Source organism: Rhinolophus sinicus, chromosome 5 (genome assembly GCF_057876585.1).
Source record: "Rhinolophus sinicus isolate RSI-liver-muscle chromosome 5, RSI-T2T, whole genome shotgun sequence".
Lineage (NCBI taxonomy): Eukaryota > Metazoa > Chordata > Mammalia > Chiroptera > Rhinolophidae > Rhinolophus > Rhinolophus sinicus.
The window spans coordinates 52,006,050-52,024,661 of NC_142505.1; the positions used below are offsets into that span (position 1 = coordinate 52,006,050).

The window sequence follows — 18,612 nt, forward strand, 5'->3', positions numbered from 1 at the left end:
GTACTTCCAGGACTTTTTTCCAAGTCAAGTTGTTGTTCTTTCCATCTTAGTTGTGGAGGGTGCAGCTCAGCTCCAGGTCCAGTTGCCATTGTCAGTTGCAGGGGTTGCAGCCCACCATCCCTTGCAGGTGTCGAACCGGAAACTTTGTAGTTGAGAGGATGCGCTCCAACCAACTGAGCCATCCGGGAGGCAGCTCAGCTCAAGGTGCCGTGTTCAATCTTAGTTGCAGGGGCGGAGCCCACTATCCCTTGCGGAAGTCCAACCTGCATCCTTGTGGTTGAGAGCCCACTGGCCCATGTGGGAATTGAACCGGCAGACTTCGGAGTTAGGAGCATGGAGCTCCAACCGCCTGAGCCAAGGGGACGGCCCTATACCAGTTCTTTACAATCTAGTGCATATTCTTCTCTCCAGACTCACTTTGTGCCACTCCTATTTTATCCTATAATAATGAATAACAGTATGTAATTTTATTCATGTATCAAATATTGTTCCTTTTCTGGCTATTCTCTATTCCTGGAAATATATGAAGGAGTTCAGCAAATTTCATATTTATTGTGGTTTTCCAAACTTCCTTCATTCAGTTCAGTTACCTCTCCTAGAAGGCCATCCCTGGTCCTTTTAGCACTCAGTGCTTGCCTCTTTCAGTCCTGATTACATCAAAGTGAAATTTTTCTGCATCTGTGTTTGTCATCTCCCTACCCCCATCTCTATCCCACAACACCCAAGTGTCTAGGTTTTGTTCACCTATGTGTCCCCAGAGCTCAGCAGAATTTAGGGCAGGGCCAAAACAGTAGACACAAGTATTGAAATGAATTAATAGGTACTCTTTAATGAGCAACACGGATTATCACCTTGAATTCTAGCAATAACAGGTGCGTTATGTATTATCTCCATGTTATAGATAAGAAAACCAGGTTTGAAAATGTTTAGAAACTTGCCCAAGGTCACACAGTAGTGAAGTCCGTTGTCAAAGGAATCGGATGGAGCCACCATTGATTCTAAATAAGATTCATTTCCACCATCTTTTCTTGAACTTATCTGTAAGATTTTGCAGTCTTTTCTTTCTAACACCAACGACTCTTCATCTGCCCTGTTACTATGAATGGGGGCAATACCCACCCCCTTTTTTCATATTGGAAATTGTTGGACCTTTTTGTGGAAGCAACGTTATTTTAAACTTTCTGAAGTCACACTTTTTCCGGGATAGAATCTGCGTTGGTGCTCTGGAAGACATGATAGGTACAGTGGAAAGACCGGACATTGGAAATAGCGGGGACTAAGAAATAATTTTCCTCCGGGCAAGATACACAGCGAAGACTTTAGCAGAATAATGTTGGCCTCTCTCCTTTTAGATGCACAAATCCTAGGACTTGTGGGAATTTGATTGCTCACTCCTAAGGGAGCTGTGGGAAAACTATTGCCCATAGCTAAAATGGCTGCTAATAACATCTCCTTTGGATGGCTCTGTTCTCTTTGCTCGTTGTTATTTTCAACGAGGAAGGTAGTGAATAAAATGTAATAAAAGTTCGTACCGTATTACTAAGATGATAAAGTAGGAAGTTGGCACGCTTTGTTTATAAACCTGCAAAGAGTCAAAGTCCTTCTTGCCCTTAACCAAAATGACCGTAGAGGTCGTCCCATGGTTTGAAGCGTTCGGCCCTTAACTAAGATGGCTTCCGGAGACTAGTTGAAAATTAGCTTGCCCTCTTTCCTGCCCCTGACAAGCATGGCTTCGGCGGCGTCGATCACGTGACATCCCCGGACTACGGCGCGGGAGAGGGAATAGGAGGGCCCTTGAAGGGTGCGCGTTCCCGTGGCTGTGCACCCGGTAGGTTTCAGTCAGAGTCACTATGGCGGCCGGCGCTGGCAAGGTAAGCTGAGGCGGCGGCGCCGAGGGAGGCTAGACTTGTCGTGGCGTCTGGCCTTCAAATCCCCGCAGCCCGTCCGCGGAGAGGTCGGCCGAGGTTGCAGCCAGTCGTGGGGGTTTGGTGGGGGCCGGGTTGAGGAGCGCGAAAGCTGAGGCGGGCGGGCACCGGCGCCTGACGGCCGTTTGTTTTGATGTTTCCCTACCAGGTCGGAAAGTTTCCTGCCTCGTCTGGCATAGCCTGAGCGTGTCCCACCCGCCAAGAGTGGTGGAGGCTGCGGGCGGACTCAGCCCGGGGCCTCCAGGCCTCTCCCCCAACCTCCGGGCCAGCCTCCCTCCCCCACCTCCTCGTCCTCCGGGAGCTGCGGCTGCGGTCCCTGAGATGCGACCCTCGCGGGGGCGACCCTGAAAGGAGGCGGCCGGTGTGTTGAGCAGCAGCCAGGAGTCCAGGCGTCCAGGGACCAACTTCCTGCTAGCGGAGACCCCCGGGGTCGCGCCTCGCTCTGTCCGCACCGGCCTGCGGAGCCGGATCCCCGCCCTGGTCGCGGGGGACGCCCGCCAGGTGCCTGGGAGTCCCCACTTGGCCACTGCCCGCGCCCCCGCGGGTTCCTGCTCCTCGTGCCGAGGACCCCATCCACCGCCCCCTCGGCTTGTGCCGGCCGGGGTCCCCGTGCCACCTCCCGGCGGCCTCCGCGCGTCAGGGGCAATGCAGACTGTCCCGCTGGCGGTCTAGACCCCTCGCCGCCCCTCTCGCCCATCCACTTCCGAGGCCCTTGGGGACAGGCGGTGGCTACCCAGAGGTGCTCGGCTACACCTTCCTTCGCCCCGAAAGGACCTTCCTGGCCGCATCAAACCGACCCTTCCTTCATGCTGCAGTGCTGCAACGTTTCCGCCACCGAGGGGGAAAAACGGCCGCGATCCCAAACAAAACACAAGAATTGGTGTGTGACTCATCTGCTTGGATACCTCCAGTCCCCAAACTGTGTTCCAGGAGTTTTCTTGGCTGAAGCTGTCCGATGTTTGAGGCTTTTCTTCCCGAGGAAGATGATGGACTAAAAGCTGCCAGTTGGGGACTTTTTGTGAGCTGGCTGTTAGAAGAGGTGATGGGGCTTGCGCTGGCTTGTCTTCCTACTCAAGAGAAGAGTTGTTGATGTTCACTGGTTATGCTTAGACAATGCGCAGTTTGTTTTAATTTAAAATTTTGGGGGGGATAGGGGGCGAGGCTTGCGAAGGGCAGTCCGGATCCGGTGGAACTCCTCTTTATCCCTTGATAGGAGAGACACCCCCCGTCTGTCCTCGATGCCGTCAGCCTTGGCCATCTTCACTTGCCGTCCGAACTCTCACCCGTTTCAGGAGCGTCATGTCTACCTGGACGAACCCATTAAAATCGGCCGCTCAGTGGCCCGCTGTCGACCCGCGCAAAATAATGCTACCTTTGATTGCAAGGTGCTGTCAAGGAACCATGCTCTCGTCTGGTTTGATCACAAGACGGGCAAGGTAATGTCACCACATTGTCTAACAATCATTACTTTTTGTTTCTCTTTGCCCTTTCCTTATAATGTATGCGGGATCCCAGGGTTTGCACCCAGAGACTTTCAGCAAGGCCACAGAATCAACTTTTTGTATTTCTGGTTCTAGTGGAAATTTAATTGAGGTGGTTGAATGGAAAACAGAGAAGGTATTGTAATTAAATGCCTAGGGAGGGCGATGGCATCTTGATAATGTGGTCATTCCCAGTGAAATCCCAAACCCTAATTCGTTTCGGAAAACTAGATAGTGAAGCTTGGCTTCTTACTTTCAGTCTTTTTAGAAAGGTGAATTTGCAGTTCAGTGCTTGGTTAAGCTAGCAGCAGTTCCCAAAGCAATGCAGGGAATCTGTGGCCATTATTACACTGGGGCTCAAGTGTCTCAGCGGTGAGATGTAGTATACACATAGCTCTTAGTTGAGTTCAGATCAGGGCCTGTCTAGTAAGGACAATAGTTTGTGTAAAGTTAGTTTTTGAAAGATTTGATACGTATATGCCCATGAAGGGAGTAATTTCCAATTATCAAAGGCAATTTAGGCATGAATAATTACAACTATATTTTTAGAGTTTTGTTTGCAAGTTGAGGGAACATATATCTATTGCTTTTGGAAATCACTTTTTGATGTTCCCGGCAGCACTTATTTAAAAATACTGAATGCATTCTTCCAGAGGTGATATTTCAAAAGCAGTGTTAGAAATTAACTTATTTTCTGAAATTATATCCAGTTCTATCAATGAGTGCATTACCTAGATGCCATAGGATGAATTTAGTGCTCTTCACTTTGAATGTGACCATTTTTACTTTTATATGTTGGCACCCTAATTTGCCATACATGCGGGTGCTTGTATTTTAAGAATACAAGGAAAAAAATTAAGTTAAGACCCTTCCACTTTTTAAAACTCTTTATGTGTGTGAAGAATATACTGATCTCATCTTTGCTTAAACCTCGGGTTTTAGTTGAGCTACTGAATCAATTCCAACTTAGAGTAAGTTATGTAAGACTAATAAGAATATCTCGGATTTCACCTCCTGACTTTTTGCTCCCTCTTTTTGAGTTAAATGATTAAGTCTTTTTTAAAAGAAGAATTTAAGTCTTCAAGAGTAGTGTTTTGAAATGAAAGAAACCTGAAAGTAAGAAAGTAATACTGTGTTGTTACTGAATTAAGGAATTATTATATACATTTTTCAAAGAAAGGAGGAAAAGATTGCCCGAGTGCTGTGTGCTTGCATAATACCTATACCCTACTCTGTGTAGAATGAGAACTGAAAAGGATGTTAATTTTTTTGTATAACACCACATGCTCATTTACCTGTGAAACAGACCCTTTCTTTCCTCCCTGGAAGCTAAAGTTTGGGTGCCTGAAAGACCTTATAGATTACCCATAATAACTTAAAGTGAATATTCATAAAACCCATCTTTCCAGCAATCAGATTCAAACATCATTTAATTGCTAGTGCCTTAACCAGCTTTTGCATTTTTGTCTCTGTGTCCCTGGGCAACAATTAAGGTCCAACTTAATCAGATGATAGGTTTGCTTAAAGTACATACTCTGCAAATGTACATTCTTTAGTTCGATTAAATACTGAAAGGAGACTCAAATTTTTTCTCTTACTTATTTGAAAAACAGTGATTACATGAACAGTGCTTTTCATGGCTATACTAAAACCCCCACAATAGGTTATTTTGAGATGACTAAGAATAATAGATTAATAGTGTGTATTATATAAATTTTGATGACATGTTAAAATTTTAAATGGAATTTGTTATTAGACAAACTTATATTTAAAGGATACACAACTTCTTCCTGCCATTTTTCTCCCCTGCTTTATTAGCTAAAACACACTCAGGATATGAGGCCATTACTTTAGGTGTAGATATAATTATTGGTTATTGTACCACCAATCTAGTTAAAACAATTAACCTATCAGATTTTGCCATGTGCTCAAAGTGTTTTAGGAATTAACTACTTAAAATTTAAATTTGAGCACAGATTTTTACTGAACATCTGTTATGTGCCAGGTATCATTAGTTCCAAAGAAAACCTACAATTTGACCAGATATCATTTATTGTTTTCTCTGTGAAATATCCAGTTTGAAGATTTCTGCTATAATTGTCCCAACAAAAGTCCCCCATCTATTCCCAGTAAATTTCTTTATACAGCACAAGAATCCCCTCCTATAAGCATCTCCTCGTGCAAGTTTTTCTTTCCCCCCAAACATCAATAAGCCTCAGTTTTCTCTTGGGATAATAAGAGTACCTACTTTTGTTTTGAGGATTGAGATAACCATGTAAGTAATTTAGCACCCTTTTCCTGACCCTTATTAAATAGGGCTCAGTACTTATGGAGGAGAGTGTTTAGGGTTGGGGGAAGAGGGAACTATCTAGGACGCTCTGCAATTTGCTGTAGTGCTGTGGAGTCTTAGGAAGGTAATGAGAAATTTTTTTCCTGTATGTGATGGCATATGTAGAAGTAATTTTTTAAATTGAAACATACGAAGTTGAGAACTTTGTCCAAATTGGCACTTTACCTGGGAGGTAGAAAGTTGGGGTAATATGCCCTTTGGTTGACTTTCAACTTGTGATTGTTGCATTTAGCATTGGCCATTAAGAGAGACCCATTAAAATCTGGAGGAAATAGTAAACACTTGAAAGTTTTTGATTATTCAAGTAATACATGTTCGTTGTAGAAAATTTGCAAATTGTGGGCACATGGAAATCCAGGTGACACTTTTTCATGCTAAGTTCATGGAATATGTTATGGTACTTAAAACCTGTATGTTGGAGGGTGACAGGTTTGCCATTAAGTGGAATTTAACAAGTTTTCTCAAATCATCTCCTCAGGGATGTAGCACTTGGATTATCCTGCTTGGATGCCGGCTCTGCCTGTATCATCCTTTTTGGAGGTCCAGCTTTTCAAATTAGGTGGTAGATAATAGAATGGTTATTAATCCTTCTATTGATTCAAGGTGCCACTGAACAAGCAAATCTACCCATATATATGATGCTTATTAAATAGAAGGGACTGAGTGGACTGCCTCTTTCTGATTTGGATGGCCCTGTCTGATTGAGGCTTTGTGGACAGGTGATCGTCTAGTGGTCGACCCAGTATGTAGTCTGTTCCAGTCTCACTGGAGCTTACTTCATAGTAAGTAGTTATAGTAGTAGTTTACTTCCAGTTTCACTTTTTTACTCAAATCAATGCATAATTTTAAGCACCTGTCCTAGTATGATTTGTTTCAGTGGAGGGCATAGTGGTGAGGGTGGGGAGGAAATGACAAGAACTGGTAAGAAATTCTTTTTCTTTCTAGGAGCTTATATTTTGGATGGAGAGGGTGACTATGCACTTTGAGAACAGTTGATTGAGATAAGACAGTTTATATAAGTTTAAATGGCAAGAGAGTGATAGTGTTTGAATTAGACTTTAAAATAAGGGGTGGATGGATACAAGTTGAGAGAAAGTGTTTTGGGGGTTGTTTTTGTGTGTTTTGAGAGGATGAGAGTGAAATAAAACAGACAAAAGCAGACAATTTTGAGTGACTTTGGCATCTTGCAAACACTGAGGAAACTGATTTTGTTGGATTTCAGAGTTCTTTTGGAGAGTAGCTATGGGTGAACATCCATTCTTTGTGATGGTTTTGTTTGTGCCTTGTTTCTGTAATTAGTAGTCAGATCCTGGAAGAGAGAGTCTCTGCCTTGTATGTCTGTTTCCTTTTATTTTGTATAAAGTGGATGTTGAGTAACTGAACCTGAGTAGATAGTGTGGTGCCAGATTGTGGAGTACCTTGATTACCAGACTAAGGACATGAACCCATGAGCTAAATGGAAGGCGAGGGAGATTTTGTGCAGAATCGCCACCACTTAAGAGCTATACAACAGTATGTAGAGAGGCCTGGAGCAAAGCAAAATGGGGACCAGCTTAACTAACACTTGTGCACAGGTACCATGCCCGCCTGTTCTACATGCTTTACATGTTAATTTATTTAATCCTTAAATAACTTTAAGATAAGTGCTTATTTTCCCCATATTAACCTATGAGGAAATTAAGGGACAGAGAGATTCGATTAGGCTAACTTGCCTAAGTTTCCATATCTAATAAATGGTAGAGCTGGTATTTGAACTGAGGTAGTCTGACTCTTTAATTGTGGAGTCTAGAACTCAAGCTCTTATCCACTCTGCTATTGCAAGGCTTTGTAACAGTCAGATATGATGTCATTTTGTAAGAGTATCGGCTGGGTTCACAATAGGAATGAAAATGATGAAAGGCTGGAAAGTGAGAAAAGACAAGTGTATTAAGAGGTTCTGTATGGACTGGAGACTTTAGGGAAGGTTTCATGGTTGAAATGCAACTTGAGCTAGACCTTAGGACTTTTTAAGTAGGCAGAATGTAGGTAGAGTCAGTCAGGGAAAGGAGTTATAGGGGAGAAGAACTACTCAAATAAAGGCACAGAGGCAGGAATGGTGTGGCATGTTCCAAGGATACTACAAGGTAGTCATTGCAAAGGAAGAATCACCAGAACTCTATAACAAGACTGTTTCTTCCTTTTTCCTCTGCATGTCTAAACATGACAGCGAAGATCTGGCCTCAGCTTTCGGGAGAATGGCAGATCATACATTCATTGATTTTGTTTATTTCTTTCTGTGTTGTTTGAACAGGTACCTGTTTTGTTGACAGAAGTAGAAAGGTCATTAACAGGTGCTGCTTTTTGTGAGAAAGTCACATATTTGATACATGTTACGTTTAAGGCACATTAATGTAAGCATGTTCAGAAGGCCATGTTGTATATCCAAAGCATATATTTATTTCCTTCTGTGTAACTTTTCACAGTAGTGGAAAGCTAATGAAATATTTTATCTATTTCAAATTGTAAAAAATATGGAAGGTAGATACACTTAAAACATTTTTTTCCTACTTGTTGACTTTCTCCTTAGGATAAATTTACTTTTTACCTTCTCAAGCTCCTATTTGGTTTTCTCAAGTGGTATTTATGTTAGAGCTTAGTATCTATTCTCTTTGATAAGTAGGGATGAGGGTGTCAGTCATTTAGAGTTTTAAGTGCAAAGATTGTGAGATTGGTTCTTAATGTATGTCAGTTACTTGAATCAAGAAAAAGGGTGACATTTGTTAGCTGAGGAAATGTTTTAAGGACTCTTGCCCGCGCTTCTCTCACTGCCACTGCAGATAAATGAACAGTTTAGACCACTACTCAAAGTCTTGGTTGTTGCCCCATTAATTTTTGCCATGATATATGAGCCCCTTCAAAATCTGTCTCTCATTTCCTTTTTTTCAGCTCCATCTTCTATTACTCTTTTTTCTTTGCCCCAAACACTGTACGGTAGCTATGTGACAGTGCTGCCTGTTCCGAGAACAAGTGCCTTTTTTGCTGTTTTGTCTTCCAGAATGACCTTTTCCCTTCATCCCTTGAGGCCCAGTTCCAATGTGAAAACTTCCCGGACTCCCACTAACTGAAGAATTAATTGCTTCTTCCTTTATTCTCCCATAGAATTTTGTATATAATTTCATTATGGGACACAGACAACAAAATAACCATGATGCAAATATCCTATTGCCCTGCCAGATGTGAGCTCTTGAGAACAAGGGAATAGGCACTACATAAATGTTTGAATGAGTACAATGTGAACAATGGAGCAGTCTGTAATTCTGCAAACCCTGAGGAGGGTCAAAGGGCAGGTCATTGGAGTTAGCTCTCAATTGGAGAGCATGGACTCAATTACCAATAGGTAGTCTTTGTGTAAATCAGTACTTATTACTAATTTGTAGTGTGCAAGACACTTTAAGTGTTTCGGGATCTTAGATAATCTGTGGTTGGTTATACTAATTTGAGCTATTCCATATGTATCTATTCTCATACAAAATAATACTTTTAAGGATTTTATAATATTCAGAGTGCTTTCTTATTTCACTTGATCTGTATAACACTCTTAGGAGGTAAGTAGAGCAGCGACAGGCTGGCCCCCTTTTACCCGAAAAGAGTTTGGTGTTTATAGGTTATTTACCACAAAGTCATCTGTTAGGAACTATGGGAGTTGGAACCAGAATCTAGATTCCCCCCCGAAATAAAAGCCAACTGCTAGACATTTATTCTGAACTATCTTACGATGGACTGAACAATTACTATAATGAAAGTCTGTCTTTTGCTCTCTTAAAAGGTAATCTAAGCTATTATTTTCTGGGTTCCTACCTAAAATGCTTGTCATATGACAGACTTTCAAAGACTGAGAGAACCTGAGTTAATTATTTCTCTGGGTTAGCTAGCATTTTAAAATCGTATCTCTACTACTCCTAGCGATAAATTTATTTTTCTTAGGCTTGCATTCAGACAACTGATTTGGATTTGGGTGTTTATGCAAATGAATGAAACAGTCTTGGAAAAACTTGTTTGCCATGTAAATTTTTTATCCTTCAGAGAGAATAGCTGATAGATGTAAAGTTTATATAGGTACTTGAAAACATGAACACTTGTGGTGATTTGTACTGTATCCTTTGTCAAATATCCAATTTGGGTTAGATTTTAATTTAAAAACATAAGAAATTTGTTTCCTTATTTATTTATATTAAGGCTTTGTCAATACTTTCAGGCTTATAGTTTTGTCTACATTTATAACTATTGATTTGTTCTAGCTGAGCTGAGCAGAAATGAATTTCCAATACAGACTTTCAAGCTATTATTCATCTTATTTTTTACTTATACAATAACAGGAATACATTCTCATGCAAATTTAAGCAATAAGGAAGTATAATTAGTCTATATATATATGTCCTCCTTCACATAGCCACGTCCCGTCCTCTTCCCCTCCTCCAGAAGTGATGCTTGTATGTAATTAGTTTGGTATGTAATTTTCAGAACTTTTCCGTGCATTAACCTACTTGGGTATGTAGGTAAAGAAACATAGTTTTTTGTTGTTACTTTTTTCATAAGTGATTAAATCATAATTTAAAATGTACTTTTAAACTGATGATATCAAGTGAATTGTGCTATCTGAAATGTGTTAATATGCTCTAAGTTCTGACCAGCATCCAGAATGCTGTGGTATTAATAGCTATCATTAATTGAGCACTTACTAGGTGGTGTGCTAAGAGTTCTATGTGCTTTTAAGAGTTCTATGTGCTCATTTAATTCTCACAACAAACTTTTGCAGTAGGTAGTATTATCTTCAAGCTGTTGAAGTAAGTAATTTACAGATGGGAAAGCTGAGGTTCAGAGAGGTGAAGAAACTTGTTCAGGTAACACAGTGGTGGAGTTGGGATTTGGAACATCTGATTGCAAAATGCACCCTCTATTGCTCGCTGCCTCTCAGCACTGTTAGTCATAATCTCATCACCTATCTGTTAGTGAACAGTAGATTAAAAGAAAAAATATATTGAAATAAATACCTTATTTTCTATTAACTCTTAGATATGTTGGTAATAAATCAGTTTAGAGTTTTAGTTGAAGATCACTTCCTCAGACAGTGTTTATAGACAGTATTTATTCATCACTTAACATTTTACAAGTTGAATAAAAACAGTTCTTTACATGTAAATATAGTGGCGTATCCCTGTTTAGACAGTATACTATACTAAAAAATATACTTTTTTCTTTCATTGGATAATTTCTAAGTTTAGTATGTATGGAGTTTGTATTTTATATGGAATATGTGTGTATACACACACACTCGCACTCTCTCTCACACACACACACACACACACACACACACACATCCCACCCCATAAGTAAATCTAAAAGAAGCGAGTATATTTGGTTTTTAAACTGTTTAACCATAGAAATACTAGCTATATTAGATGCTGGTTAAAAGATTCCGTCTATTTCAAAAATTCAGGGATAGGAAATAAAATCAAGCTGTATGTTATGAGCATAGATAGGTATGGTAGTCATGCTTGCAGAATAGACAAAATTTGTAGTTTTGAATTTTTTCAAAAAGTTTGCACGGTAAAATGGAATGTTACAGAGTTACCATGTAACCCAGCAATTCTATTCCTAGGTGTAAACCCAAGAGAAATGAGAACATATGTCCACACGAAACCTTGTATGAATGTTCATAGCAGCATTTTTCATAATAGTAAAAAACCAAAAAGTAGGAAGAACCCAAATGTCCATCAGGTGATGAATAGATAAGTAAAATATGGTGTACCATACAATGGAATATTATTCTGCAATAAAAAGGAGTGAAGTGCTGATACATGCCACATGGATGAACCTTGAAAACACTGTGCTAAGTGAAAGAGGCCAGACACAAAAGGCCACATATGGTATAATCCTGTTTGTATGACATGTGTGAGACAGGCAAATCCATAGAGACAGAAAGTGGGTTAGTGGTTGCCAGTGACTGGGAGTAATGGAGTGATGGTTAATTTTATATGACAGCTTGGTCTGGCCATGGTGTTCAGTTTTTGGTCAAATACCAGTCTAGATGTTGCTGTGAAGGCATTTTTAAAAATGTGATTAATATTTAAATCAGTAGACTTTGAGTAAAGCAGATTACCCTCCAGAATGCAGTGGACCTCATCCAATCAGTTGAAGGCCTTTAGAGAAAAGACAGGTTCCCCTGAAGGAATTGTGCCTCCGAGAGCCATCATACTCAAACTGCACCAGCAAGCCTACTCTGTGTGTCTAGCCTGCGGGCCTGCCCTGCAGGTTTCAGATTTGGCAGCCCTCACAGTCACATGAGCCTATTCCTTAAAATAATTCTCTCTCTCTGTATATGTACACATTCTCTTAGTTCTGTTTCTCTGGAGATCCCTGACTAATACAGGGAGTGGCTGCTAAATGGGTATGTGTTTCTTTTTGGGATGATGAAAATGTTATAAAATTGATTGCAGGACGGTTGCACAACTCCGAACTGTACACTTTAAATCAGTGAATTGTGTGGTATGTAAGTTCTATCTCAAAAAAGCTTTGATAAAAAAGAAATGTTAGCTGGAGTAATACCTTAGTGAAAGCAGATTAGTGTGTAGGAGGTGGAAGAGCGAGTGTTCACATGTAGGTAGGATTAGCAGAGCAGCTTTTGAGGTACCTTGTAGCTTAATTTTTGTCACTACTTCCCTAGTGTGAATGTCTTACTCTTGGTTAGACTCTTGTTTTAACACGTTGTGTCCGGCGGGGTTTAAATCCCTCGTGAAGATTCTCGTGATCCGTACGCAACGTGTTAACAAATTTAGTAAATGGAGAGTGTGTTTCCAATTCTGAAATATTTGTTAATAGCACAATTTGGTTATGACAGAGAAGACGTCGTGCCAAAGTCTTAATCTGGGAGTTGAGAAATGGTTGGAAAAATAGTTTCAAAGTCTCAGTCTGGACCTGGGAAGCTTAAGATACTAATTTTACTCACCAGTGAGTCTTTGGTGTATGCAGGCACATGGAAGGTGGTAAAATATTGTTAGAATGAATGATGTTGCTTGGACTAGAAGAACGTATTCATTTAAATTATAGTTGAGCTTAAACTGGGACCATTATGCATTCCTCGTCTTTAACAAATACCTGCGTGTCTCATGCTTGTTGTGCAGTATAATGTCCACTAGGTACATAGTACTGAAAAATATAGTTACAGTACAAATAAGTCCAACAATAGAAGTACCTGTGAATCATTGTTTCCGAGGAGCTAAGGGAATGATGTATTTCTTCTCCTCAGGATTAGAGGCAGAAAATGTGGAAGGAATGAAGAGGGCTGTTTTTAAGCCACTGTTTGGAGAGTGAGTAGGGCTTTGCTAGCTGGATAAAAAAGAGCAGGGCATTCCAGCTGGGGGAACAATATTATGTTTAAGGCAGAAAAGCCTGAAAGAGAATGATGCGTTCTGGGAAATGCAAACCCAGAAGTTAACAGAATTGGGGAAGGGAAAATAGCTGCTACCAAATCTTTGGGAGGGTCTAGGGGAGGCAAGTGTGGCTAAAAGCTTAAAGGTTTTGGAGTTGGAATCCTGGTTCCACTGCTTGCCAGTGTGTGACCTTGGGGAGTCTCTGTGCCTCGATTTTTCTCATCTCTAAAAGGAGGCTGATAGTGGGATTTACCTCATAAGATTGTTGTAGAGATTTCATGAGAATTCATGTATAGCAGTTAGCAGAATGCTTGGCACAGACTAAGTACTCAATAACTTGTGGCTCTTACACTTTTTCTTTATTGTTTTTGTGGTTGTGCTTGCACAGTAAGACCTGTGTGCTTATTTTCCGTAAGTGTGCTTGCTTTTTCATTATTAAAAAAGTTTTCTCCTTTAATATCTGTCTTTGGAGTTATCTAATAATTTTTTGATACCGTGGTACTTTTTAGAATGTGTTAAAGAATTAGTGTGACATAATAAAAAATAAATATTTGGTCTTTGTCCCAGGTTCCTGGCATACAGTCTCTAAAACTCTTGGACTCTCCTGAGTTATAAGAATGTCTTTTGTATGCTAATAAGATGACAGGTGGCTGGGGGCTCCCGGATACCTCCAGGATGGGGCTGGTCACCAGAAAGACCAAGAGATTAGACTTAGAGGGTTGAAACTTTGGCCCCATTTACCAACCTCCAGGAAGGTGGGTACTGACAGGTTGAAGATTAAGCTCTATAAAAACTCTTAAACATTGAGATTCAGTGAGCTTTGGCTTTGGTGAACACATTAAGGTGCTGGGGGGTGGCTCCCCCAGAGAGGGTATGGAAAGTTGGAGCCATTTCCCCCATACCTGGCCCATGCATCGCTTCCATTTGGCTCTTCCTGAGTGGTATCCTTTATAATAAACTGGTAATAGTAAGTAAAGCAGTTTCCTGAGATCTGGGAGTCATTTTAGTGAATTATTAAACCTGAAGAGCAAATTAGGAACTCCCTGAATTTATAGATGGTTGGTTGCACGTATCAGTGGCAACCTGGGACATTTGGACTAGCACCTGAAGTGGGGCGATCTTGTGGGACTGAGCCCTTAACTAGTGGAATCTGACATTAACTACAGGTAGATAGTGTCAGAATTAAATTAAATTGAATTGTGGGACACCCAGCTTGTACAGGAGAGTTGGAAAAGTGGTGTTGGAAAAGACACCACACATTTGGGGTCAGAAGTGTTGAGTAAAAACAGTTCAAATAGTCTTATAATTAATATCCGTTATCCAGCACTACCAAGTATGTATAGTTTCCCTGTTAAAAGCAATAAAAATCAAAAGCATACTTGGCTTGCGTTACTTGATGATTTGAAATTAAAGGAGTTGAGTAAGTTATATGACGAGAATCTAGTCAGTCAATCAGGAAACACATAAAAGAGTGTATATGCTACATTAGGGGCATAATGAGGGTATTAAGATGTTACTTCAGTCTCCAAGGAGCTGCTAGTTCATTTGGGGAGTCAAGACTAACGGCCCTAAACACTTAGGGAAGAATTAAGTTCTAAATGGAATTAAGAACTCTATGTGATTAAGGTAAGGAAGGTTTATTTGTCTGGGAAGGGGGACTTGGATTGGACCCTGAAGATTTAGGGAAGAAAATAACGTATCCTTGGGGCGTAGAGGTCTGCATAAAAAGGCATAAGCTAGAAGGCATAAGCTATAAGGAGCACTACTACTGGATTGATCAGATGGAGATGAAATGATAGAGGTGAACCTAGTAAGGTTCCATTTCAGGAAGGCTGTGCAAGGGTTGAGGTACCTGGGTGAATGGGTAGAAACCTTTAAGGAATCACAGCACAAACCTTGGGGCTAAGAATCTTGGATTTGCAACTTTGAGGAAAGCCATGCCTCCCCTTAATTCGTTCACATAACCCTAACGCGGAATTGGTATGTTCTGTAGTGGATTATGAAACACCCATCTGCTTCAATATGCTGACTTCCTATGAGGGTGATCCGAAAATGATGATGATTGGATTCATAGGTATAGTGAGTAGACAAGATTTGAAGTTTCCAAAGTATAATTTTTTATTTTCAAGATTATTTTTCTTTGGGCATATTAAAAGATTGTGCTGTGTGTGTTATTTTAAGGTGTATTTTTTTCCAGTTATTTTTAATTCTGGAACAAATTCATTTAAGTACCATTTTGATATGGCCAGAAATATAGATTTAATGTTTTCAATGAAAAATGAAAGGGCAATGATAAAGTATTGCATGTGAATGGCCAAGTCAGAGGCAGTTGTTAACTGACAGAACCTACATCAGAATTTCAGTAGAAATATATTGTAACACACAAGAGTTATATAGTAATACATAACATAAATTGGTATTCTAAGCTGAGGTTTTTGTTCATAATTGTTCATTGTGTGGAGGCAGAGTTTTCAGTTAAGTTTATTAGCATTATATTTGGTTTTAATAGTCCCCCCACCCCTTGCGGGTGACCTGATTTGAGAATTATATCAAAATTTTACCCTTTATTTTAGCTGCAGCTATAATGCAAGGTGATATAACAATAGGTAAACTATTTGAAAAATGTGTGAGAAAATAATTAAAAAGCACTTTCATATATTAGGTTGTTGTATCCTAAAAATTAGTCATTATTGTTTCTTTTACTAATATTTATTATTACTGCTTTGCCATCATAGCGATATGGAGGCTTAGGTGTGCTAGTAAAGTATAGACTTTAATAGAGAATTATTTTCTGAAATGACTGCTTTGTTGTAGGCCTGCTAATTGACTGTTACCTTCTGGGTTTCATATATAAAATATTTAATTCTGATGTTTAAGTCCTGCTGCCAAAATACTGCTCACCAAAACAAAACATTTGAAGTGTTGGTATCTGAATGTTGGGGCTGGAGGAAAAAATTGAATGTTTTTAAGTTCAGTCACTATTAAAAAGACTTGCGCAAAGAGGGTACTCTTACTCTTTTCTGGAATCAATGTCATAACCGTGTTTCCCTGAAAATAAGACCTAGCAGGACCATCAGCTCTAATGCATCTTTTGGAGCAAAAATTAATATAAGACCTGGTCTTACTTTACCATAATATAAGACCCGGTCTTATTTTACTATAATATAAGACCCGGTCTTATATAATGTAATGTAATATAATATAATATAATATAATATAATATAATATAATATAATACTGGGTCTTGTGTTAATTTTTGCTCTGAAAAATGCATTCGAGCTGATGGTCCGGCTAGGTCTTATTTTCGGGGAAACATGGTAGCTCCAGTTTTATGATTATGTAATATTTTAATACTAATAGTTAATTCTGTTTTCCGTCTCACCTAATCTGTCGACTTCCTTTTGCTTTTGAATTTCCTGGTTGTTGCAGAGTTGGGCTGGGTTTATCTGTTATGTATAGCCCTGAGCAATGCAGGCACACAAAATAGAAATTTATATATTTATGTATAAGTTGTTACTTTTTAAATATTTTCCATTTTCTGTTGCTGTCCCATGCAAGTTTTGCATTAATTCAGACTGGTTTTGATCTGTTGGCAGGCTATGTTTTTGGTAAATTCTGGATTTTGTTGTTACTCTAAATCAGAATTAAGTGGAGGTTTAATGCTTTTCTTCATGGAATTTTATTGATTGCCACAGATTTATTCCTTCTCTTAATATTTTGAACTTTGATCATGTTTATCACAAAACTTAACCCTTGGTTATATGTTATTTTGGGTTAGCTGTTTAATTACCATGACCCTAATTAGTTTATAATAATCTTAAACTCCACTGTAATAGCCTGTGCTTCCTTGTAGCCCTAGAACATAGATGCGGTGCATAGGATTTAGTAGGTAGTTAAAACATTGTTGCCAACACAGTACCTTTCTCCAAAGAAGTTACAGAAGGACTAACTTCAGAAATTTGCCTTTTTTAAAAAAAGCCTCTTAGAAGAGAGTATAGATTATGTTTATGACCTTGAGGTAAAAAGCACACATTGAAGTAAAAGACTAATAAATTCAGATACATTAAAATTAATTTTTTTATTGAAATAAATGAGAAATGAAGAATAAAAAGAACTGTGGAAAGGGATTTATAATACATATCACTTGCAAAGGATTAGTATCCAGAATATAGAAAGGGCTTGTCCAAATTAATTAAAAAATACAACTTAGAAGAAAATGTTCAAAAGACACACAAATAAGAATTTCACAGAAGAAAAAAGGAATGGGCAGTAAACAAAATTTTCAACGTAACTAGGGAACTGTAAACAAACTTTGAGATATCATTTATACTCATTTACAAAGTTGAATAATATCAAGTGTGAGGGACACTATAGAGCAATAGGAATTCTTATATTTTGTTGTTGATATTGATTGATTTTTTTTGAATGTTACACCAACTCTGCATTCCCAGGATAAATTCCACTTGATTGAACTGTATTACTGTGTTTCCCCGACAATAAGACCTAGCCAGACCATCAGCTTTAATGTGTCTTTCAGAGCAAAAATTAATATAAGACCTGGTCTTATTTTTGGGGAAACACGGTAGTAGAAATAAATTCCTGGAGTCCAATCAAATCTGAATGGAGAAAGACAGATTTGGGAGTCATCAACCAGTGTAGTGAAGGCTGTAGGAAATACACTCCCAGGGACGTTTGTTTAATACAGCTATAGAAAAGTAGTGACTAGGGAAGAGCCCTGGGGGTAGTCGGTGTTTGAACAGCTGGCAGGGAAAAAGAAAACAATCGGAAGAACAGCCAGAGAAGTAAGTGGACCAGGAAAGATTGGATCTGTGAGGTAGAAGGTAGGGAGAGTTTTTGAGAAGGTAATTGTTAGTAGCAGCACTCAAATGTCACCTGATAAGACCTGAAAGTGTGAAAGTTGTCCTTGGGTTTGGCAGATAGGAGTCTCATTAGTGACTTGTAGGCTATTCAGTAGTGGTGGGTATGGCAGCTCACTGGCAATGGGGGAAGAAGGCTGTGAGTGTAACAGCCCTGCAAGTGCTTTAATTAAGGGCATTTCCATATAAGAGAGATGTGTGTGTATACTTCAGTGATGGTAATTTGGTTTTTTTCCCCCTCCAGCTTCAATTGTTGCTACTTTCGAGGAGACTGTGATGGCTCCCCACATGCATGGGTGGGGTGTGGGGGAAGTAGAATGAGAAAAGCCATATAGTTTTGGCACTCTCTATCCAGATTAATTCTCAATACATTTAAATGTGAGTTGAAATCTTACCGAGTTGAATATAATTTGTACAAATGGGACATGAATCACAGATGTCAAAAATAGATAGGAAAGTTAAAACTTTGTAATTCCACACACATTATTAGGTTGGTGCAAAAGTAATTGCGGTTTTTGCAATTATTTTTAACCTTTTAAACCACAATTACTTTTGCACCAACCTAATAGA

General features: G+C 39.5%; 1 protein-coding gene across 33 annotated transcripts in view; it reads left to right on the forward strand.

Annotated features, from left to right (window-relative positions):
* The first annotated feature begins 1,735 nt into the window (after nucleotides 1-1,735).
* The window catches only part of SLMAP (sarcolemma associated protein), a 120,202-nt gene continuing 103,325 nt past the window's right edge, over nucleotides 1,736-18,612 (forward strand). For all 33 annotated transcript variants that reach the window (XM_074313170.2, XM_019724167.3, XM_019724164.3 and 30 more), the window contains exons 1-2: nucleotides 1,736-1,871; nucleotides 2,074-3,361. Coding sequence is in view for 32 of the 33 variants with exons in the window: in XM_019724167.3 (XP_019579726.1) it covers nucleotides 3,164-3,361 (198 nt within the window). In the remaining variant the exon portion in view is untranslated. The remainder of the gene's footprint in view (nucleotides 1,872-2,073; nucleotides 3,362-18,612) is intronic.